Source organism: Paramisgurnus dabryanus, chromosome 20 (genome assembly GCF_030506205.2).
Source record: "Paramisgurnus dabryanus chromosome 20, PD_genome_1.1, whole genome shotgun sequence".
Lineage (NCBI taxonomy): Eukaryota > Metazoa > Chordata > Actinopteri > Cypriniformes > Cobitidae > Paramisgurnus > Paramisgurnus dabryanus.
In genome coordinates, this window is record NC_133356.1 from 32463389 (window position 1) to 32487063 (window position 23675).

A 23675-nucleotide genomic window follows, 5' to 3' on the forward strand; every position below is an offset into this window, starting at 1 on the left:
TACACACAATAAGGTTCAATACATTTCCACCCTAATAACTATTTTAACATAATCTATTAAGAATATGTTCATATACATGTGTGAGATCAATCACATCGAGGATGTTCACACAAACCACATTATTTCCACAATTATTTCATTATGAGTTGGAGCCATGAAAATCATACCTACCTGCAGCAAAGACTCTCAAATCTGCTATGGCAAGGGAAGCAAAGAGGGATAAAAACAATATGTGCAGTACCATCACTGGCCACAAGAGGGGAGCCCTTGAGCACTCAAACCATTATAATGCCTGGCTTATTTTATGGAATTCACACATCTAAACTCTTTAACTTAAATGTTCTTTTTCACACCGTTACACCCAGGGAAGAAAAAAAGAAGAGAAGAGGAAGAAAAACGTGAAAAAGACAAAGGTAGGTAGGCTAAGGACACCTTGATGTATGATCAGTTTATCTATGTTGCATTAAAGTAACAGTATGCAAGAAATGTATATCAATTAATCATAAAATGGCCCTGACATGTCACTAGACATTAAGAAATCATTTTCATTTCAAATACTTATATCACCGACAACAGTGGTCTGGCCAGGATATTGTCATTTAAAAAGTTGAGTTGCAGCCCTCAACTGATGTTTATGTTGTCATGTTGTGTATTGGCCACAAGTTTTGTGATTGCAATACCAGTTTTGACCACAATCATACATACTGTTCCTTTAAGTTGGTTCGACGTTGACTCAACGAGGGTCGTGTTGGTAACTACTGTTCGAGGTTTAATCAGAGATCCTAAAAGGACAAAACAGGAACGAACTATTCTTGAGTTGAAGTGGTACGATATAATAAAATAAATTTAGAAGTAACATGGGTGAGGAGTCTGAACATGGAAAACTGTGTACAAGTAAAACCAGGGATCCAGGGCATGGGTTGATGAGAAATAGTGAGGAAAAGGAAATAAAAGTTATGATCACATTTCTCCAACAAGTAGAGCAATACATGCATCCTGTTAAAGAAGTGGATTAGTGAAAGGAGCAACATGTCTGAGCAATGGAAGAGTCTTGATTAAGTGTAAGAATGAAAATCAGAAAGCATTTTAAAACTGAAAACACTAGCTGGTGGTAAAATAAGTTGGAATAGATGTAAAGAAACGTGGTGTTATTGCAGCAGTACCCTTAAATGTAACCAGAGCCGGCGCCAGACCATAACTAACATGGGGGCACTCGGCTTCCAACGGGGGGCACGCAATAGCAACAATAACTTGCAAAAACAAGACATTAAAGCGTAACTAAACCCCTGGTCAGAGCCTGACTCCACCCACTGCAATATTTGAAAAATGCAAGAAAAGTGGGCAGATCCCAACGGAGATAGAGGGGACGAACTAAGCTCGTATCAAGTGTGTGGTGAGATCGTAACAAGGGCGTGGTGAGCTTGAACCTGCTTACGTCACGAGTCATTTCTTGGACCCAACATCCAATAGGAAAATTCAACTGCAGTAGCCACCGTTCAACCTGAAGAGGGCAGCACTCAGACGTTTTTACACCATATATTGTAGTATTGAAACACTTTATATCCAAATGTCAAAAAACTTACTAAAATCAATGAACAGCACTAATAAAGCGTCATTCTTACAGATCATTAACTAAAAAAAGTTGGTTTGGGGTTTAGTTACTCTTTAAAACAACAAATACAGCAAGCACACACTCATACAACTGGTACAGACTGTCAGCTCATTTCCCGTATAAAGTGCAAAAGACCACAAACTATGTGCAAAACTATTGAACTTCGACCGCGGCGTGAGCGCAAGCTGAGCTCCGCTGCGCTCGCGCTCACTCAACGCAACAACAAACCGCCCTCGCGCGGCGCAAGCCTTTGAAATGAATGAGTTTCATAGTGCAGCGCGTCCTAGCTTTAAAAAAGCCGCTTTACCATAATCACGTCGTAATTCAGTTAACGGTCTATAGCCACACTTCACATTAAGCTTACATAATTTAAAACAACCTAACTTACCTTTGATATAGCTAGAGACGGCGTGTAAGAACAATAGACTTCCTTAAAAAAGTGTCCTGTAGATTTGTAAATTCCACGTCAACCTCTAATCTCTGAGTTTGAGCCAGTCTGTGTTTGCATGAAGATGAAGCAGGCGGTGCTGGTTCATTCTAAATGTTCTAATATCCATATTTTACACGATCCATAAAATGCCGCGAAAAAACACGTTGCTAGTATCAAGTCACAAATATGCTAAAGACGTAAGATGGGTGAGACGCGGCAATACATCCAATCAGAGAAACTGGTCTATTTTAATTAAAGAAAACATATATCAACTATATTTTCCTCATTTGATTACATTACAAGTCATGAAACATTCAATGTTTAATTTATTTTAATTATTCTATATATATTTTAAAGTAATTAAAAACTTTGTAGGGGGCACAACAACCTGTTCAGGGGGGCACTGCCCGCGAATGCCCCCCCCATGACGCCGGCCCTGAATGTAACTATGGAAGAAGTAAAAGGAAACTTGAATATGGGAAGTGTCAGGAAGGAGCTGAGATCAAGTGATGCAACTGTGGAGGAGAGCACAGCGCTGCATATGCAGGCTAGAAGATTGACGACATGGAAGGATAATAAAAAGTGTGATAGTTTATCTGTGCTATTAGACTTTGAAGACAGCAAGTTACCAGTCCAGATGAAGCTAGGTTTCATCAGTTATGTCGTACGGGAGTATGTACACCCTCCTTTGCGTTGTTATAAGTGTAAGACATACTGCTGCTGTTTGCAAAGGGAAAATGCGTTGTGCAAAATGTGGAGGGGAGCATGAATATGGGAAATGTCAGGAAGGAGCTGAGATCAAGTGATGCAACTGTGGAGGAGAGCACAGCGCTGCATATGCAGGATGTCCAGTACAGCAACAGGCTTGTGAAACCCAGAATGTAACATGCAGAAGCAGCTCGTAGAGTGAAGCATGTAGACGATACAAGAATACATATATTGGACTTGAACAAACCTCTCAGAATGATAAGTAAATGAAACAGCTGAACTTGATAAAGGATGACTCAAATGACAACATTAACATGAGCAAAACTGATTTGGTGGCATTTATCTGTGCAGTGGTGAATGGAACTGGGCAGAAAGAAGATCTGATCAAATAAAAATTGCGGTAGAATGTGCAAACTGCATCGGTGTATCAGCAGAGCAAATTCACAAGATACTACAGTCTAAAGAAGGGAGAACAGAAGGTAGTATAACAATAAATGATGATGCATCTCAATGTAATTATATGTAACATTATCATGTCTTTCCTAATGCTTCATTTGAATGCCAGAAGCCTAATCGCCAATGGACAGTAGTTTAAAATATATTGCAGATATGAATAAATCGCCTGATTGTCATGACTTTTTCTCAATAAACTTTGTTAACTTGCACTTGACTCCGAAGTTTTTCCTGACACTGATATCATTTGCATACAAGAAACATGGTTATGCAAGTCATTAGATTTCAGGTTGAATGGATATGAGGTAATAAGGAATGACAGAATTAATTGTAGAGGTGGAGGGTGTGCAAATGTCATATATAGACAAATAAATAATGAAGGTAATACAAAGAGCATATGTATTTAATGGATACACATGGGGTTATCGTAGTGTTTAACTTCTATAATCCATGTTCAGAATTAAAAATAGATATCCTGGAAAGTGCCATGGGAGAAAAGATAAATAAAATCATTATATGTGGTGATTTTAATGCCCACAATTTTATTTGCGATAGTAGGAGTAGGCTACAGATAAAAATTGAGAAATAATAGAAAAGTTTATGGAAGATAACTCTTTAGTATGTTTAAATAATGGCAATCCAATAGACATAGCAAGAGGTGGAATGTCATGTTTGGATATCACAATAGTTTCAGCATCATTAGTTGGTAAATGTATATGGTCAGTATCTAAGGATAATATAGGAAGTGATCATTTTCCAGTGACATGTGTGATTCAAAATAGGATTCAACTACAAAAATGCAATTATGGTGTAAGACGAATATATAAGAAAGCAGATTGGGAAATTTCAAATGTTATGTTATATCTATTCAAAAATGTGTCAATAGAGAAGCAGAAGCAGCCATTATTCCCGCTTGCAGTATATTCAAAACTCTCCTGCAAGAATGCTTAAATCCACTAAATGATTTAAATCTACTCATATCAACCCTGTCCTGTATCATCTTCACTGGCTACCTGTGCTTTTTCATATTATTTTTATTTTATTTATTTATTTAAAAGGGACAATGCATATTAAGGAAACATAATAGCTTTTCAGTAGGGATTTTATAACGCTGTTCTTTAAATTGTATTACTTCTTCTGTGGCACAAAGGGTGTTTCTGCACGAGAGCGCCCCCTGGCTTTTGGATGTGCCGGGATAAATTCATTCATTGAGAAAACGCGCATTTGCACGGTTAATCGTTCAACTTACACCCCTACTTTTCACCAAATAAAAATGTCAGAATTACATTCAAAGTCCTCCTGATAACCTTTAAGGCTCAGTGGTCTTGTTCCCTCCTATCTTTCTGAATTACTCTCTTCATATATCCTCATCGTTCTCTTTGATCGATTGCAAGCTCCTGTGTGTACACAGATTCCCACCATCATCTATGGGTGGCAGGTCTTTCTCTATTATTGCTCCTAAGCTGTGGAACTCACTAGATAGTTAGAACAATAACATCACTTCAGGATTTCAAGTCTAATCTCAAAACTTATCAGTTTAATCAGTACTACCGGTCATAATGTATCTCTTCTAGTTCTTCAGCTTTCTGTGTGTTTATATGAACTCCTGCGATGTGCAACTGCAATCACTTAAGGTTTGGACTGTAGCAAAATGACTACTGCCTATTTCTATGTCCTTTGTAAAGCATCTTTGTAGAGCATGGAAAAGGCGCTATAGAAATTAAACATGTTATATTATTAGTGCTTAAACATTTGTATTTATGAATGTGACATTTAGCAAGCAAAATAATAATAATAATAATAATAGCAAAATAATAATAATAATAATAATAGCAAAAAAAATTTTTTTAGATCAAAATCAACAAAGCTCAGCCCCATCCTTTCCATTCAGCGTAAATTCACTATAACTTCAGAAAGTGGACTAATAAAGACAGAAACAGTTTTATCAGACATTCACCACAAAAAAAGCTAAAGCATGTCATTTATAAACCTTTCATGTAGTGATTTGTATGGGAAATAATTATATTAAATAAAATACTTTATTGAATAAACTGATGTGGAAACATCCACACTTCTTCCTCGCGCCCCCGCTCGATCTCTCTCACGTATGTGATCACTTCCTATCTGCGTGTTTTACTTCCGCCTCGTTCCTTTCCCCTGCGTGTCTGATCTGAGTACAGTCGCACGTGTTCCTCTGCTTAACATCAGTTTAGATGCCGTCAAAGATTCACACTGAAGTTGATCACATCACACACATGGAGGACGTTGACAACGGTCTGGAGCTTATAAAGGTAAGAGTTTAATGAAACAACATGTTTAACTGTTATAACTACAAGCGTCCGATCTCTCATCTTAGCTTAGTTAGCTAATAAACAGCGGAAAGATAACGTTACATAACTTTCTGTTTTACACATATAACTGTAACTTTGTAACTGGTGCATACAGACCTAAACATATATTTTACGAAAAGTAACCATGGTTTTTAAGTGTATTGACGACTATTGTAAAGAACACGATTTTACTGGTTTTGGATCAAAACCATAGCTATTTTGTTAACCATGGTTTAACGAAAGTGACCATGTTTTATTCCAAATTAGTTTAAAAAACATAGTTAATCTTCGTAAATGAATTAAACACTTCATGAAAAATTTAAAGATTATGGGTTTCTAATGTACATTTGCACACGTGTGGTAGGACGTATGCTTTTGATCACGTGGAACGAACGCGATTGTTTGGAACATGAACGTCACGTGTTGTGCGCATGACATCACTACCCATGCAGGATGTTTAGGATAAAACTAATCTGTGCTTTTTAATGTTTAATTTGAAGAGCGTATGTATAAATGTTGAAACTTGAGAGAGAGAGAGAGAGAGAGAGATTTAAGATCATTTAATATGCTAATATTGTACACATTACGTTGACGTTTAGTGACTGTAAATGAGTATAATGTGGTACTGCGTTAACTGAATTATGGATTCGTGCTGGTATATAAATCTTTTAAACGAAGAGTCTGAAGATGTGCTACAAATAAATCATTGTATGTCACAAAATTTTAACTTTGGTTAAAAGTTTGTTTACTCGACTAGTAAAGGAAACTATAGATGAGTGGGTTGTTATAACTACAAATAATACTGTAGTCAACTTCATTTTATAAGTTGTATCAACTCATCTTTTGTTAAGATAAATAATAGTAAGTTGATATGACTTGTAAATCTGAGTTGATTTAACAACAAAAATTTAAGACAGCAAAGATGAATTCTCTAGGATATATTCATATGTGTATAAAAGTATTATTTTTACTATTATGGTCACACGGTAAGGTTCCTGCTGCCTTTATGAAAATTAACCTTGGTTTACTACAGTAAAAAAAAAACTGTCAACAATGGTAGTCAATACACCAAAAAAGATGGTTACTACACTTTTACCACCAAAAAACAGGGTTCAATCACAGAGCAGCTACAGCTTTTCTTGTCTATTGGAAGCGTTTTGTGCAGCATTTAGTGCAAATATGTTTATCTTCAATGGCGCCTGCCGTGAAGTACTGTGTCCGCCGATGGACAGGATTTTGCGTGCACGAGCAAGCCATGTGGACCAACTCTGCTTCACCTCTGTAACCACCCCTGTAGTGCTGGGCTATAATTCGATGACGATAATTTTACCGGTATAATTTTCCACGATAAACCGATAATGGCAGCTCGATAAGTGATCCATAACATTTACACACTGTGCGTAACGCTGCGCAAGCAGTTCCGGATGCCACACACGGTCTTGTTTACAATCGGTGTTAGTTAGGCTTGGAGGAGTGGAGTAAGATGAGACAAGTTATTTCAGTTATTAGTAGGGTCCTATGATTTCTGTGTACGGGATCATAGAATCCAAATTGCACTTTTCTTTTTGTCCAGAAAAAGAAGAAAAAAATCAAAGAGATAAAGTCCACCGCAGAGATGGATGAATGTGAAGCACCCGCTCCCAAGAAGAAAAAGACTGAGAAGATAAAAACTGAATCTTTAGATGTGAATGGAAACACAGAGCAAAGTCCCATCAAGGTAATGGATTGATAAACAGTGTTATAAATCACTGCATACATTTCATTACATTGTAATGCAGGGTTTTACAATCTGTATTTTCTCAAAACACTGTGCAGCAAAAGAAGAAGAAGAAGAAAAAAGAAAAATCAAATGCAGAGAACACAAATGGCGATGCAGAGAACACAAATGGCGACACAGAGATGTTAACAACCTCCAGATCATCAGAGATCATCACATGTCCTCCAGTAGAGACACCAGGACCATCCAGTGAGGACTCAAACAGTGACAGTGACCCAGAGAAGGTGTGTGTAGAAGTCAGACTCAGATTGGATTTTTTTTCTCTAATGATGCTCAGTGTTTCCTCATTGTTGTGTGATTTCTGTAGGAAACTCCAGAGCAAATAGAAGGAGCGTTTTCCAACTTCAGAATCTCCGAGAACACCATCAAACTACTGCAGGGTAACATTCAAACACTAATACACTACACTTATCTTCTGTCTCTGAATTATAAAGCACATTACAGTGTGTGTCTGTTTATACATTGCCTAATGAAACTATGTGATTAATGAGTTTTTTGGTGTCCTGTTTCAGCACGTGGTGTTACGTACCTGTTTGACATCCAGGTGAAGACCTTTAACTCTGTGTATGATGGAAAAGATCTCATTGGGCAGGCAAGGACGGGCACAGGAAAGACCTTCTCGTTTGCTGTCCCGCTGGTGGAAAAACTGCAGGCGGATGGAGATGAGAGGAGGAGAGGTCGACCCCCAAAGGTAAAAGTCCACCAAATGTTTTGGGTACTTGGTTGCCAATGTGTGTATCTTACAGTTTTGTGTGTTATAATGCAATAAAATGTGATAAATCTACAGGAGGATGTTTAAAATGTCAATATGCATTTTTGCACTTTATTGGAAACACTGTAGTAATACAATGCTGTTCTCAGGTGGTGTTTACCTGTATTCAAGTCCTTAAGACGGTTACGTTCACACACAGTTCGGTTATTTATGGGTTTAACAACTGCTTTAATTCATATCCTTATTTCATTGTGTGATGTGTGTCCTCTCAGGTCTTGGTTCTTACACCGACTCGAGAACTCGCTATTCAAGTAGCCAAAGACTTTAAAGACGTCACAAGGAAACTTTCTGTTACATGTTTCTATGGAGGAAGCCCCTACAATCCTCAACGTAAGATTTTAATGACTTTGTGTATATTCTTACTACAATTATCAAGTTATTATAAACCTATAATGCCTGTAACATTTGTTTAATAACGTAATGAATTTCAGTTGATGCGATCCGCAATGGCATTGACATTTTGGTGGGAACGCCTGGTCGAATCAAAGATCACCTGCAGAACAACAAACTGGACCTGTCTCAGGTCAAACACGTGGTTCTGGATGAAGTGGACCAAATGCTTGACATGGGCTTTGCAGAACAGGTGGAGGAAATACTCTCCATGTCATATAAAAAAGGTACATTTCAATATATAGTCAAAAGTCCTTAATTATTTAAAGCCATATAATATAGAGCAGTGGTTCTCAAACTTTTTGGCATGCCCCCCTTGTGAAGGATGCATCCATTTGCTCCCCCCTAGAAAATTAATGTTGAAAAAAATAAAATTGTAATAAAACCAAACATATAAAATGAGACAATGTAGTGCTGTTGCTTAGTTGGCTTATTTACACAGAATTTATTAATGTAATTATTAAAGTTAATGTATTTCCTTATTTCATAACATTGGGGCCCCTCTGGCACCATCTCACGGCACCCAATTTGAGAACCAATGATTCAGTGTTTCACTTATTCAGAATTGTCTCAAAAGTTTTAAAATGTTTCAAAGGTTGTTTTTTTTAAGTTTTATCATTTGCAGGGGTAAGGGAGCATAGAAAACATTATGATTTTAGAAATGAAAATGAGTTTAGATTAGTATATCCATATTTCACTATTTTAACTTGCTTCTGCTAAAGTGTTCTAGAAATTCCTGTATGTAAGGAAAATGAAGTCAGTTATCTCTTATGTCAACAATGTTAATAGTATTAGTATTTAAAGGGGTCATGTGATGTTCCTTTGTCTTTATAGTGTTAAAAGCTGTTTGTGCATATAGATGATCTGTAAAGCGCAAAGATTAAAGTCTCAAACCCCAAGAGATATTCTTTCTAGAAATGAATGCTCATCCACACCTTCCACACACGCTTGTTTTAGGCTTTTCTTTTTATATTTTAGAATTTTTTTTTACTTTAGTTAAAAAAAACTTTGAGAAGTTATCAGTAATGTGCAAGGTGTCAGGATAAATGCTCAATGTGTTGAGCATGGCGCTAACAAACAGCAAGGTCAGGGGTTTGATTCGAAGCAAATGCATGAACTGATCAGATGTGCAGCTGCACTTTGAGAAATGAATCATCCTTGACTCTCTAAGTTAAAATATTTGACACCAGTAAGTTTAATGTGAGTAAACTGGCTTGTTTCAGATGCAGAAGAGAAGCCTCAGACGCTGCTCTTTTCTGCCACGTGTCCTTCCTGGGTTTATGATGTGGCCAAGAAATACATGCGCTCTCAGTACATACATGTGGATCTCATTGGGAAAAGGACTCAGAAAGCAGCCACCACAGTCGAGGTAAAACATGACACGCACTTCTTTACAGCGTAAAGTAAAAGTGCTCAGTTTAATATATCAGAATCCAGACAGGAGACCGTAGACATTATTAAAAAGTGATGATGACGTTTATGTAATGTCACTGTTATATTTCATGCATAAGTGAATGATTATATATTTGTGTATTTAAGATTCATGGGTATAGAGATGGTTAATGGCTCTGTAGAAGGTAAATTAAACAGGCCTGAGAACAGTCATGGTTCATATATTACAATGCTTCAAGTTACGTGGCTGAATAAAGCATAAACATTTGCAGTCATAGCCTAGGGGCAGATGTAGCCTAGTGGTTAGTGTAACCCGAGAGTTTCTGGTTCGAGGCTCATCACTGGCGGGTTGCGACTGTGGTGCCCTTGAGCAAGGCATTCTAACCCCAATTGCTCCATGGGTAATGAAGTGATAGCTTTCCACTGCTCCGGGTGTATGTGTTTACTATAGAAGTCAACCGATTCTAAATTTTGACAATAATTAAGGTGGGCACTAACTGCCAATAACCAATAAATTTACAGATCGTTTTTGTCCATTTACTAAATTCATGCGCAGCACTCATAACTCAGTTACTGTGCTCAAACATAACTTGTGTTGAACTTTATTACAAAATTAGAAACAGGGATTGACAAAATTATTTGTACTTTTAAGTAAAAAGTAAATATGAATATATATTAACTATCAACAAACCCTAAAGTAAGCAAACTAAAATAATACTAAACCAAAGTAACACACTAAAGAACAATAAAAACAGATTCAAAATATATAAACAGTATAGCATGAACTGTTGTGGAAAAATTACAAATAAAATACAGAATTGGCTGAAAAAGTTACATTTTAAATAAAATATATTAAGGTAGGGCTGGGCGATATGGCCAAAAAAATATAAAGAAAATGTTTTCTATATCAGTTGATATCGAATTATCATAAATAACAAATCTTTATTCCTGTCAAATTTAAAGGCAGATTTTTGCTCCTTTTTTAATGTTTTTAAACTACTTTTTATTCAGAACATGACAAATACAAATACTAAAATCTTATTTTAATGATCAGGCATCTGTATTAAATGTAAATATACTTTTCAAAATCAACACATTTCTGACACAGAAAGCAGCAGGCTACCGTCACTTTTCGCTGAGTGCGAACATTATCGATCACTTATCGAATTGTCGTTATTGTTTTATCGGAAATTGGTAGGGATGCAGGGCTCCAGACTGCCCCCAAATGGTGGCATTTTTGCCACTAAAATTTGAAAGTGTGCCACTGAATTTTACATCCAGTCGCACATGTGCAACCAGTAAATTTGACCTTTCTTTCCAAAAGTGCACAATAAAATGTGACGCTGAATTTGGAACAGCACATTGTAATTTTTGCATCTATCATCAAGTATTTATTAGTTATACAGTGGAAATTAGTAGAAATGTGAATATTTGGTTAGTATGTTGATTTACAGTGTGTGCCCCTAAATTTTCTGGTTGCGCCCCTAAAATTTTCAGTTGGGGGCCACTGTGCTCCTAGTGAAAAAAGTTAGTCTGGAGCCCTGGGATGTAACGATTCAATCGCGTTCCCCATTAAAAATGCCTGTCTGAGATCGATTCTGAATCGCAAGGCTGCGATTCTTTGTTTTATGCACAGCTTGTGCGTGTACTACGGCATTTGGTCAGTGGGAAGTCCTTATCAATCTAAAATCATTATGAGTCGGAGTCGTTTATAACGTGCATTTAAAAAAGCAACACTCATTAAGCAAAATCATTCAAAATATTCTTTATTATCATGAAAATACCTGAAACAATTTGAAGAACGGCGTATAAATATTCCTGTGTAGACATTTCCTGGAATAGTGTTTGCAATGGTACTTCTTGTGTGGTACAAAGGGAGTTTCTGCATGAGAGCGCCCCCTGGCGTTCGGATGTGCCGGGATTTCACCGTAATTCATTTAAATTCATTCATTAAGAAAACGCGCAATTGCACGGTTATTCGTTACACCCCTAGAAATGGGTTTATATCGGTAAAATTATCGCTATCGAATTATCGCCCAGCACTATATTAAGGTTTATATTTATTAATATATAAATATTTATAAGCAAATGAGAACAAGACTGAACCAAAGTAACACTCAAAGAACATCAATCAAAACATATAAAATGTAAATAGTATTATAATGCATTTATTACAATTTCAATTTGACCGCTCATTTTTTTTCCTTCTTGCATGCAGCACTTGGCGATCGAGTGTCACTGGTCTCAGAGAGCGTCAGTCATCGGTGATGTTATTCAGGTCTACAGCGGCTGTCAAGGACGAACCATCGTCTTCTGCGAGACTAAGAGGGAAGCCACAGAGCTCTCCATAAACACATCAATCAAACAGGTTCCTGAAAACCTCAATGTCTTCGCTGTGCTTTTAACAGATCTGCGACTTTATCCTGGTTTTTATTGAACATCTGTACCCATCTGTGTGTGTGTTTTGTAGAGTACACAGTCATTACATGGTGACATTGTTCAGAAACAGAGAGAAATCACTTTAAAAGGATTCAGGAACGGGACGTTTGAAGTGCTGGTGGCCACCAACGTGGCAGCCCGCGGTCTGGACATACCAGAAGTGGATCTGGTCATCCAGTGCTCTCCACCAAAGGTTTTTATTAATCATCTCTTATATCAATTGTGCACAAACTGAACTAAAAAAGACCTAAAAGCTAGTTTGTAATGTTTCAATGCTCATGGTTAATACTATTAGTCATTTAAAAGTATCATGTGTTATAAATACAGGATGTGGAGTCTTACATCCATCGCTCAGGACGAACTGGCAGAGCGGGACGAACAGGCGTCTGTATCTGTTTCTATCAGCGTAAAGAGGAAGCCCAGTTGAAGTTTGTAGAGCAAAAAGCTGTAAGCCACTTACAAACTTCTCCTATAAATCACAATTACTGAAATAGTCACATGAGCTCACAAACCTGTGTTTATCACCATCAGGGCATCACCTTCAAACGGGTCGGAGTCCCAACAGCGAATGAAATCATCAAATCCTCCAGTAAAGATGCCTTGAGGTCAGATGATTCACATCAGTGACATAAGATAGAACGATTGTCTTTGTTTGTCTATTCGTGTAAACTTATGTGTTTCGTACATCGCAGGTTTTTAGACTCTGTTCCAGCGACGGCTGTTGAATATTTTCGTGAGGCAGCGCGTGAGCTGATTGAGCAGCGGGGGGCTGAAGTGGCTCTGGCGGCTGCACTTGCTCATATATCTGGAGCCACGAGTCTGGAACAACGCTCTCTTCTCAACTCAGACACCGTATGACTCCTTCAATTTCTTAATTTTTTTTTGTAAAATCTCAAAAGTCATAGCTATATTTGTAATCATTCTGGTGTTTTAATAAAAAACACCAGAATGATAAAATATTTAATATACAGACAGCATGCCACACATGATTCAAGATGTAAATTGGACTAATGTTAGGAATTGTTGTATATTTAACTGTGATGATTTTCTTTGCTTTACTCCATTATAAAAGCAAGGCTGCTTGTGATGTTAAGAATGTTAATCAATATATAACGTGTGTTGTTTTTAATGGTTGTTTATGTCCCGTTATTTTAGGGATTCACCACAATGACCCTGAGCTGCTCTTTAGAGATGCATAATATTGGTTACGCGTGGCGTGGATTGAAGGAACAGCTCGGAGAAGAAATTGATAACCAGATCAAACGTATGACCTTCCTCAAGGGCAAGAAGGTGTGTTTAACTCGAATAAACTACTAACCCATACTGGATTAAAAGATGAAGTCTGAATGTGATGATGTGCAGTGAGACTGAAGGAGTTTATATGATGAAAGAATTGTCCTGTTACTACTAAGTACTAATTTGACCAACTTCTAGTTCTAACCACAGCTAAACACTATTTGTTTTGGCAATGCAACCTAGATAATAAAGTAACATAAGAAAAGTACAATGTATATTTTATCACAATAGCTTGCACAAATAATATGAAGCACTATAACAAGATGTGCTCATATGATTTTGTCCTCCCCCTGACAGCAGATGACAGAAACATAAAGGGCGTTTCTCAATTCGAAGGCTTTAGTTAACTGAGCATTACATTCACAAGTCATAAGCATATTACAACAATTTACGATTAACTAAGAATAATAGTCAACTTTATAAATGTTAATATTCTGAAAAAAGACAGTCTTGATAATGGATGCTGCTTACAAATGCGATCTCCGCAGGTTCAAATTTGGAAATGTCCAAAATCAGTGTAGCCAGATAAAGCTGATGGTGTCCAGCTCAAACACTGTCAGAAACCTGCCGAAACACACAAACAAACCACCCAAAATGAATACTGTGAGGGGGTGGTCTGTCGAGACGGTGGGCGAGTCTCTCTGTTGTCATTTAAACGCGAGTCAGAGTAATGATGAGTTTATATGGACGCAAACTAATATTATGTCAGAGTCCACTGCTTGTGTTGTAAGTAAACGTGCTGCACAGTGTTTTGTACATGCATATGTTAGAGCTTTCTCTGAATTTTCAGCGCAATTGATAAATAAGATCGCGCAACTTTCACACGCTTGCGAAAGTAAACTGTGACAGACCGCCCCCTCAAAGTATTCATGACAGAAGCGGTCGAAAGTGAAGAAAAGAGACTGATTTAAATACCAGGTGTAAACGTGATGTGTCTCTCTCGTCCACTAGTGATCCAATTGATGAAAACACATCTTAATACCAAATGTAAACAGCCCCTAAGATCCTGTTTACACAAACATAGCTCACACATACTACATACACTTTTATTTACAATAGAGCTTTGAATTAAGATCATCACTTAATAATACAAAGATCACTTTAATACTCCTGTTGTTTTTTTTGTCCACTTCTGCATCTTTATTTTCTGGTTGATTGGATAAAAGCACAAATTCGTCCTGTTCGTCTTAACATCAGTCAACTATTTAGTTTGTGTCAGTAACTTTTGGCACTTTTCCATTGCATAGTACCCCACGGTTTAGTTTAGTTTGGGTCGGGTCAGCTCACCTCACTTTGGCGTGGTTAGCTTTTCCATCGAGTTTAGTATCACTTCGGAGTGGGAGGGATTATAGGCGTGTTGTTATATTTACGCTGCCTACTGCTGTGACATCATACACGTGAGAGCGTTGTTGTACATTCCCATACATTCATTTATTTCTCAGTCTGCCACAAAATTAAAATTGGCCACCACAAATAGATGTTTGCACATCGCGTTTATAACTACCTCTGTCTCACATGACAGTTTCTGTTCAAACACCTGACCCGTGGCGTCAGTCGACGGCGCTCCGCTGAGCCTCATTCAAGTTGCATTTAAGCATATATAGCTAATGCGGACGTGCACGTCGCGAATGTGCCGCCACAAACTGCAAGTCTGGAAAAAACTGTTATGGTGTCCCGGATTCTCAACCTGCGGATGTTTTTCATCGCTAAAAGGGTGTTTGGAAACTTATAGCAGAACACAGATAACAACATGTTTGCTTGAGACAGCGCAAGCTAGCAGTAAGCTAAAGCTAATATTTACATTATAGCGATGACGTGACGATTCTCTCAGACCAATCAGTGATCTACAGTGTTTTCGCGTCACGTTTGGTATCAGCTCGGGTCGCTTGGAACCCCAACCGAGGTGGTACGAAAAAAAGGGTACTACGTACTGCACCCAATGGAAAAGCTCCCAAAAGTAAGCTGACCCGACCCAAACTAAACTAAACCGTGGGGTACTATGCAATGGAAAAGCGCCATTTATGACTTCATGACTGATATAATATGAAGCACATTGCGCACTTGGGTTTTTGTTATCCAGTTAGTTCTGTACATGTCCCAAACCAGCCCATATTTCGTCTGCCTGCCCAAACGAGTATTTATCCACACAAACAAATGTTGAACTGCCCCATCTGACCTCACTGCATAAAATAAATCATAGGGGCGTTTTCCCGGACAGGGATTAGACTAGTCCTAGACTAAAATAAATATAAGAACTGTCCAAACTGAAAACAGCACTGACATATCTTAAAATACATCAGTGCCCTTTGTTTTTCCTCAAAATGCACACAAGTAATGTTTTTAGTCAGGCATGTTTGTTAAAACTAGTTATATTTCATAATTAAACTAAGGCCTAGTCCTGTCTTAAGCTAATCCCTGTCCGGGAAACCACCCCATAGTCTCGTAAAATACAAGTCTGGGTTATATTTCACTCTGTAATTATACAAATAATAATATACAAAAACTTTATTACAGATTGTAAAAAAACACTTCTATACTTCTGTAATGAACAGAGTCACCATTGAGAATAGAGAAATATCATTTATAAAGTAAACATGTCAATGGATTACAGTATAATATTGTTATTAAATATGTTAATATAAAATAATGTAGCAACATCAAATAATCTTAGTTTAATCTTTTTCTTGAGGCAGAATATAATAAAAGGGAAGATGTGTTTAAATGGGGTTTTTTGTCTCATATTTTCTCTTGTCTTTGCTTCTCTCAGGGTGTTTGTTTCGATGTTCCAGCCGGTAAAGTGAAGGAGATTCAGGTATGATGATCTTCTTTTGTTTGGAGTCGTTTGTAAAGTGACACTAGAAAAACATGTCTGTGCGTGTGTCCAGCTGATTTAAGATCAGCTGTGTATCTTCTTTCTCAAGCCACTTTGATTTGTATGAGTGGTTCTGTGGCGTCGTGTTTGACTAACAGAGGCTTGTCAACAGATGCTTTATTTCCTTGACAAATGAAGCGTTGGTTTGCTGATCCAACTGTTTTTGGCGTCTACAGGACAAATGGCAGAATGGTCGTCGCTGGGAGCTGACGGTTGCTACGGAACTTCCAGAACTGGAACAGAGCACGCGTGTCGCCGGCGAACGAATGTCCGGTGGGTTCGGAGGTCGGGGTCGAGGAGGAGGACGGCGGTCGTTTGGTGGAGGCTTCAGAGGCAATGGTGGTAGAGGAGGAGGAGGTGGAAGAGGAGGAGGAGGAAGAGGAAGAGGAGGAGGAGACAGACGAGGAGGTCCTCAGAAGCGAAGCTTTAGTCAGGCATTTGATTATTGATGATGGACCACCGTGATGATCGAACTGTCACATCTTTTTTTTTACTGCCATTTCTCTGTGCTCGATCCATGAGACACATGCAGGTTGTTTTTACATGCAGCTGTGGTATTTATATAATAAATTCCATTCACATTAAAGTGGCTTTACAACAAAGTACTGTTGTCTTTTCTGTCTTTGTTTTCAATTGTCTTAAAACTTTATGTCAAGTGATTTCGTTCTCTAGTCATATTGATCTGAAGAGGTACTGTGAAGCTTACAGTCTGTCTGGTAGGGATAACCAGAAAAGTCCATCGTCTCACCTAAAATGAGAGAAAATGACAGAGTTTAATATTGAGTATTGTGTTTTACACCACCTTCAAAACAATATTGTTAAATTTTTCTTAAAGGTGCCAAAGAATGCATTTAATAATCTGTTTAATTACGCTCTGATGTCTACATAGAAGCTTTATTAAGTGCAAAAATGATCAAGAGACAGTTAAACATGTTCATTTACAACCCTAGGATTTGCCTTGAGAATGAAATTGTCTATTGTTACCTTATTTGAAAGGGTCGTGAATAATAAATTTGAGCTCTGCTTTGATTGGCTTTTTCTTAGAGCAGTTCTTTCAGTAGCTCTGTGTGTGTGTGTGTAAACAGGCCTTATGTTTGATCCTGTATCAGACGATGCATATTTTGAGGAATAATCAATTGTTTGGAGATTGTTAATGCACCTGCAAAACGTAACTGTAGCCTACTGTTAATAATAGAACTAAACATTAACATATAGCGTAAACTTTGCAGTTACAACATTGTAAATAATTAAGTGTGTAATTTAATGTTGTAATTAAATTAATTTAATGTAATTGAATGGCGTACATCTTGACTGTATTGTCACGTTGTTATGTTGAGATTGGTCTGTTTGCCGGTGGTCTTTTGCATGCACAAGGTTTACATGAGGAGGAAACAAATGCATTTGAGGCTCATGATATGTCATTACCATGTACAGAACTCTTAGTATTCATCTATGGCTACGTAAATACAGTTTTACATTCTATGGCACCTTTAAAAAAATATTATTTTATTATTTGAATGTGAGTAAATGCTTGGAAGTTATCCTACATAGACACTCTGTCCATGTTGGGTTTGGTGGTCTCCAGCATCTATCGCTCTCACATAAAGGGCTCCAGTGATCCAGATTTTTTAGGTGATCCACAATCTACACAATACACACACAATTTAACAATGTAACTACTATAAACTGTTAGTTTGATAGCCCTGTGTAAGTCTAGATAACATCAAAATTTTGTTTTGTTTGGTTGTAAAGATCTCATTACAATATGTAGTTTTGAAACCTTTTTTTTAATGTTTATGTGTGTTGGGTTGCTCTGATGTTTATTATGTGTGAGATGTCTGAAGCTCACCTTCAGCACAGCTTCTGTCTGTTCATTCTCATCTGTAGTAGTCAGCTGCAGTCCTGCACAGATGATTCATTCTGTTAATCTTCACCTTTACATTTATTTATCATACGCTTTTATCTAAACACTGATTCTTGAAACTTTGGCAAAAACATGTCCCACTAAAAACAGTGCTAATTCTGTTGGAAATTAATAACATTTTCATAAAGAAAATTAATCAATGTTATAATCAGGGGGTCCTTTGCACATATGTAAGGTTCTTTTATAGGTTTATGTTTTATTAATTTAATGATTATATGCTGGCCCATTGCCTACATAATCAGCTGTCCTCGGTTAAGAGATAATCATTTCAGCTTGATTAAAAAAGCCAAATGAACATGAAAGAGTACATTGTAATATGTATTTAAAACTACAAACAGTGAGTTTTGAACAATATTTACTATTATTTTGTGATTGCTCAAAATGTGTCCCACATATTCGTCACCACCGTCAGATATTTATAAAAAGCAATAAAATCAGGCAACTACAGGGTCAACTGCATTCCTGAGGACCCCATTTTCAAACCTTCAGCTCTACTGCATGCTTCAAGATCACTCAAGCTCCTGTATGTTTGCTATTTTCTCTTAAACTTGTTCATATTTTTGGACACTTCTACTGTGACAACCATAACATGTCAAAACTGTCATCTATGTATAAAAATATTAGATTGGATTATGAAATATATGTATCATTTTTAAGAAGAGGTCTGAAGTAGCTAGCAACAGAGGGGAAACAAAATGGCTAATGTGAACAACTCATCTATTTTTTTAATCTATATTAGATTTTTGTCACCACCGTCAGATGTCACCACCGTCAGGTTTTCTGTCTTTTCTGTCAGGTTTTATGTATTTTGGAAGTTATGATTTGATATTTGTTCATCACAGTGCTCAGGATTGTTATTTTTTGGACCAAATATTTACATAAAGTTTAAGCAAGAAGCCATTGACTTGAGTGGTATACATTTTGGAATAATGAGGCCAATGTCACCACCGTCAGACGGAGTTTTATTTGTTTTAAATGAATATGCTTACAATATGTTTCTTCAGTGCTGTTGAGTTATTAAATTAATAGTCTCTATTAATACAAAAATATGTTTATTAAATAAAAAAATCATTACTTTTTCTATTTAGGCTTAAAGTAAACGTTGTATGAGTAATAACTGGAAAAACGCCTATTTTATGAAAATAAATACAAACAGGGGAGGTTGCACCAGTAAATTGCCAACAGCCAAGACCTTGGTCTATAATGATATACCTTAAGATTTTTGTAATAAGCTAACATAAACTGCAGGTTACAACACCATGTTTACAAGTATAACTAATGTGCACAGACCAGGATCAGATCATACCCTTGAATCTTCTTACCGTGAGCTGTGTTGCTGATGGCTGAAGATCTGGAGTAGATGGAGGTCTTCTCCTGCTCAATACATCTGGACAGATCATCTCTTCTGAGGGCTTCAGCTGTGGAGCTTCCTCCATTATCTGTAAACTTCCAGAAGGTCTCTGTACGCAAATCCAGAGAGATACTGTACAGTGCATCTCATTGTGAGGAAAGTTAGATTTCTGAAATGTTACTCGTTGTGTACCTGTAAATCTCTCCAACGCTGTGTTTTTTGGAGGTGTATCTGTATCCACGCTCCTCAATGCTTTAAAGAGAATCACATCACAAACATGGCCTTCTTTACTTGCTACAGCTAAACTCAATCACACAAAAGTCTTTAAATAAACAAAACTGAGATCTACTACAGCATTATGTGACGATACCTCTACGTCTCTTGAGTGATTTAGTGTGCGGCAGTAGAGCGTAAACCCTGAAAGCATTGTGACCTTTCTTAATGCTTCTATCCTGAAGTTCTTTGACATCCGGCAGGGAGTTGAGGGCACAGCGAAAGTTTGCTTTCCATGTTTTGGGATCAGGTTTGTCTGTGCCAGGCTTGTATCTCCCTAGCATCAATAAGAGCAGAAATATTAAACATTCTATCACCTGGAATGATGTTGGAAAGTGCCCTGCAATAAACCACCATTAACGTGCTAAGGGTTTTAGGAGAAGATTTAGTACTATGGTTAGATATATTGTAAACTGTTGAGTTGTTAATCAAGCTGAAGTGCTCAAAGAGCCAACCTGTGTAAAAATAAGTCCACAGACACATCAGTCGATGGATATCTGATGAATTTACCTGTGTGGATGGCCCAGTTTCGGAACAGAGTGGCATCTGTCTCAATATTCCAGCCGTGTCGAGCTGCGTGTTTCCAGGGAATCTGGAAAACTCTGGCAGACTGCAGTTTGTCTCAGTGTTAGGAACGCACAAATATAAATCTTTCCTATTGCATGTAGTAGCAATAAAAAACAAACTCGGACATTCAGTCTCATTACAACAGGATGTGCAGCAAAGTAAAAAACAGCAGTGTAACATCAGTAACTTGATAAACCACTGTTATTAGTCGTACTTATATTTCTGCATGCAGCAAAGCTTAGGATGCTTAGCTAAAATAAAACTGCTTTAAAATGGCAACAAAAACCGAAAGCACATACACATAGAAGAAAACAAGAAACTACTGTTAAAGACAATTGCATTGTGGTGCAAAAATTGTGGTATAAGGATGTTTTTCATACTACCGTGTTGGGCCTATTTATCGTATATAAGGGAACATGGATCAGTTTGAATACATCAGAGTACTTGAAGAGATTATGTTGCCCTTTGCAGAAGAGGAAATGTTTCAACAAAACAACAACCCAAAACACACACGCATGAAGACAAAATCTTTGTTCCAGACAAAAAATTGAGGTTATGGAGTGGCCAGCTCAATCCCCTGATCTCTACCCCATTGAACACTTTTGGGGGGCATTAAAAATGCAGTTTCTGAAGCAAAACCTAAAAATTGTCAGGAGCTGTGGATCCTCTGCTGTTTCTAGGTGCCAGAAGTTGGTTGACTCGATTTGGAGACTTGAAGCAGTTATTAACAACAATGGTTATCCAACTAAATATTAGTAGTTAAATCATTTAAAGTGAAGTTAAATCTTAAGAAATTTTTTAAGAAGTGTCTACAGAGAAAAATTTTGACATTTTTAACAGCTTAATATTTGATTTGGAATTGAATGTTTAATGGTTTCAAAACATTTAAAGTAAGGAAATAAACTCTATTTTTATACATTTCTGCACTTTTTTCACTTTGATTAGTACACTGCCATTTTTTGAACACCACTGTAAGTTTTCAAATTGTTGATGTCTTATTGAATAAAACACTACCAGTTAAAACAACCTGGCCACCTCACAAACCACTGATCTTACCTGATCTAACCACACGACTCCAGGATATCTGCCAGACTCGATCTGCTCCTCTAGCCACGGTCGCAACCGTAGACGCCCTTGATGCATCTCTACAGTCTGCTGAGCAAATCTTAGGTAAACCAGTGTGAGTCTTTAACAGAAGCGCATCGTTCCCTTTAAATGGCTAACATCACGTGCAGATTCAACTCGATGAAGATGTTTAACGCTGAAATCACAGTCATTCAATCAGTCATTCAATCGCATAAGCTGAAGCATCAAATCCGACTCTACACCTCCTCTTACTGTACTCGACCTGCTCTAACAGGTTTGGACAGTTTACTTGCTGAAGAATTTCTGTGGTACTAAAGGACCAAACAGGTTCACACCCCTTCTGCAATTCCACACCAATCAATCAAACCATGAAACAAGGAAAAGCAGCTTCATAAAATGTCTGATAAATGTATTAATAGAAGTAAATACAAATACAGTGAAAGAAACTCTGAGCTTAAATATATAACAAGGTAGAAAAACCTTAACCAATAAAACTTTTATATCAAGTAAAAAAAAAATTATTTTTAGAAGTTTTATTTATTGTTAATATTTAAGATTTTAATCAGTTGTCGGTTGTAAATTCTTTGTTAAGTTGATGAGTCACTTGGGTTTCTTGTGAACTTCAGGTATTTTCCAGTGAAACGCATTGCTTTCACCCCCTTCATTTCTTTTCTGATGCACATCGGTAATAAGGAATCAAGTTTTTTCAAGTTTCTAGATAGTGGACAGATAGATGTCATCTGGGATTTTTGTTTAACTTGTGCCTTTTAGGACTGTAAAATTGATTAAATCATTGATCAATTGCTTATTAATTCACTATAAATAGCAATAAATGCCAGATGTGCCAACATCACCTGATCTCACCATAATATAACAATGCTTAAAGGGGGGGTTCAATGGTATTTCAAGCATTCTGACTTATTTTAACACAGTTATAGAGTTGTTTCCTCATGCTAAACGTAGGCAAAGTGTCAAAAAAGCAGTTGGACATGTTACAGAGTATTTCTGTGCCAAATGCACTTCGCCAGGGATCGTACAAGTTTCGATTACAGGTCCAACTGACGTTTCAGGGGTTTTCTATACGTATCACTTCTTTATATGGGCACTTCCCTCGGAAAACCCCGCCCACCTGTCAATCAGCGGGAGACGCTAGAGCTTGCTAACAGCTTATCACGCGACACAGCTTTGTTGAATTTCAAAACTCAACAATGGCACGAAAGATGAAGTGTAATTTTGGATTTAAGGAGAAGAAATCCAGCCTTATGAAAACATAGATATAGTTTATTATCCAGGGGAAGCAGCGGAGTTTTGCGTGTGTGTTTGATGCGGTGGATTTTCCCAATCGGGTCATGACGAGTTTCACGCGGTAAGTAAGACTTCTGTCTTATGTTGGAAATATATGCATGCATCAGTGGTGAACCTTCAGGGCCTTCTACGCCTTTTAAATTTCTATTTAATTCAATTTAATACAATACATGTAATATATTTTCTCTCATCTATGTTCTAACGTTAAGCTTACTGTCAGGTTCATGTCATGAAAACATCTAATCCAATCAGAATCGTCTGTCTCTATTAAGGCCCGGTTATCTGGCTCATTCATTGGTTAGGACTTCATGAATCCCAGGGAAGGCCAAGCTATGTGTTTTGGTGTGGAGAGTGACGGGCAAATCGACCAATCACGCTTTGATTTCAAGTGGGCGGGTAAAAAACAAAACATTGTAAGCCTTCATGAAGTCCTAATCATGCAACAAACTGGATGCAAGCTGCCGTAAAACACCAAAGACGAAGATCAGAGACCGTTAATATTAATACAGTCTAATGGCCCAAATCTCTGCGGTGAGAGTGGTTGAGGTAAATGGCAGAAAACGTGATTGACGTGGTGGCTAGCTTGATAGGGCTTAGGTAAAAACTAAATTACTTAAGCGGGTACTCGTGAAGAGCACAGCCGGGAGGAGCGCGTGCAGAGGTCCAGAGGAGCGCTGTGCATATGATGCGAACACGGG

General features: G+C 37.5%; 2 protein-coding genes across 2 annotated transcripts; one reads left to right on the forward strand and one right to left on the reverse strand.

The window, feature by feature from the left end:
* Positions 1-5336: 5336 nt before the first annotated feature.
* Positions 5337-17073, forward strand: ddx21 (DEAD (Asp-Glu-Ala-Asp) box helicase 21). Its single transcript, XM_065249985.1, has 16 exons — positions 5337-5494; positions 7107-7250; positions 7349-7534; positions 7618-7690; positions 7823-8001; positions 8295-8412; positions 8514-8699; positions 9696-9841; positions 12083-12232; positions 12335-12496; positions 12631-12750; positions 12835-12908; positions 12996-13155; positions 13459-13593; positions 16367-16411; positions 16648-17073. The coding sequence occupies exons 1-16, from the start codon at positions 5417-5419 to the stop codon at positions 16918-16920; spliced, it is 2229 nt and encodes a 742-aa protein (XP_065106057.1). The 5' UTR covers positions 5337-5416; the 3' UTR covers positions 16921-17073.
* Positions 17074-17081: 8 nt separating this feature from the next.
* On the reverse strand, positions 17082-21945 carry irf1a (interferon regulatory factor 1a). The gene is made up of 8 exons (XM_065249991.2): positions 21643-21945; positions 20530-20629; positions 20117-20296; positions 19939-19998; positions 19718-19855; positions 18321-18373; positions 18019-18115; positions 17082-17219 (listed from the first exon to the last, which is right to left on the reverse strand). The coding sequence occupies exons 1-8, from the start codon at positions 21727-21729 to the stop codon at positions 17140-17142; spliced, it is 795 nt and encodes a 264-aa protein (XP_065106063.1). The 5' UTR covers positions 21730-21945; the 3' UTR covers positions 17082-17139.
* Positions 21946-23675: the final 1730 nt, after the last annotated feature.

Coding starts and splice junctions, on each gene's coding strand:
- ddx21 (XM_065249985.1), top strand. CDS start 5,417: ATGCCGTCAAAGATTCACACTGAAGTTGATCACATCACACACATGGAG. Junction 13,156..13,458: donor CTCTTCTCAACTCAGACACC/GTATGACTCCTT, acceptor CCGTTATTTTAG/GGATTCACCACAATGACCCT. Junction 16,412..16,647: donor GTAAAGTGAAGGAGATTCAG/GTATGATGATCT, acceptor TGGCGTCTACAG/GACAAATGGCAGAATGGTCG.
- irf1a (XM_065249991.2), bottom strand. CDS start 21,729: ATGCATCAAGGGCGTCTACGGTTGCGACCGTGGCTAGAGGAGCAGATC. Junction 18,116..18,320: donor AGACAGAAGCTGTGCTGAAG/GTGAGCTTCAGA, acceptor TGTATTGTGTAG/ATTGTGGATCACCTAAAAAA. Junction 17,220..18,018: donor AACATGGACAGAGTGTCTAT/GTAGGATAACTT, acceptor CTCTCATTTTAG/GTGAGACGATGGACTTTTCT.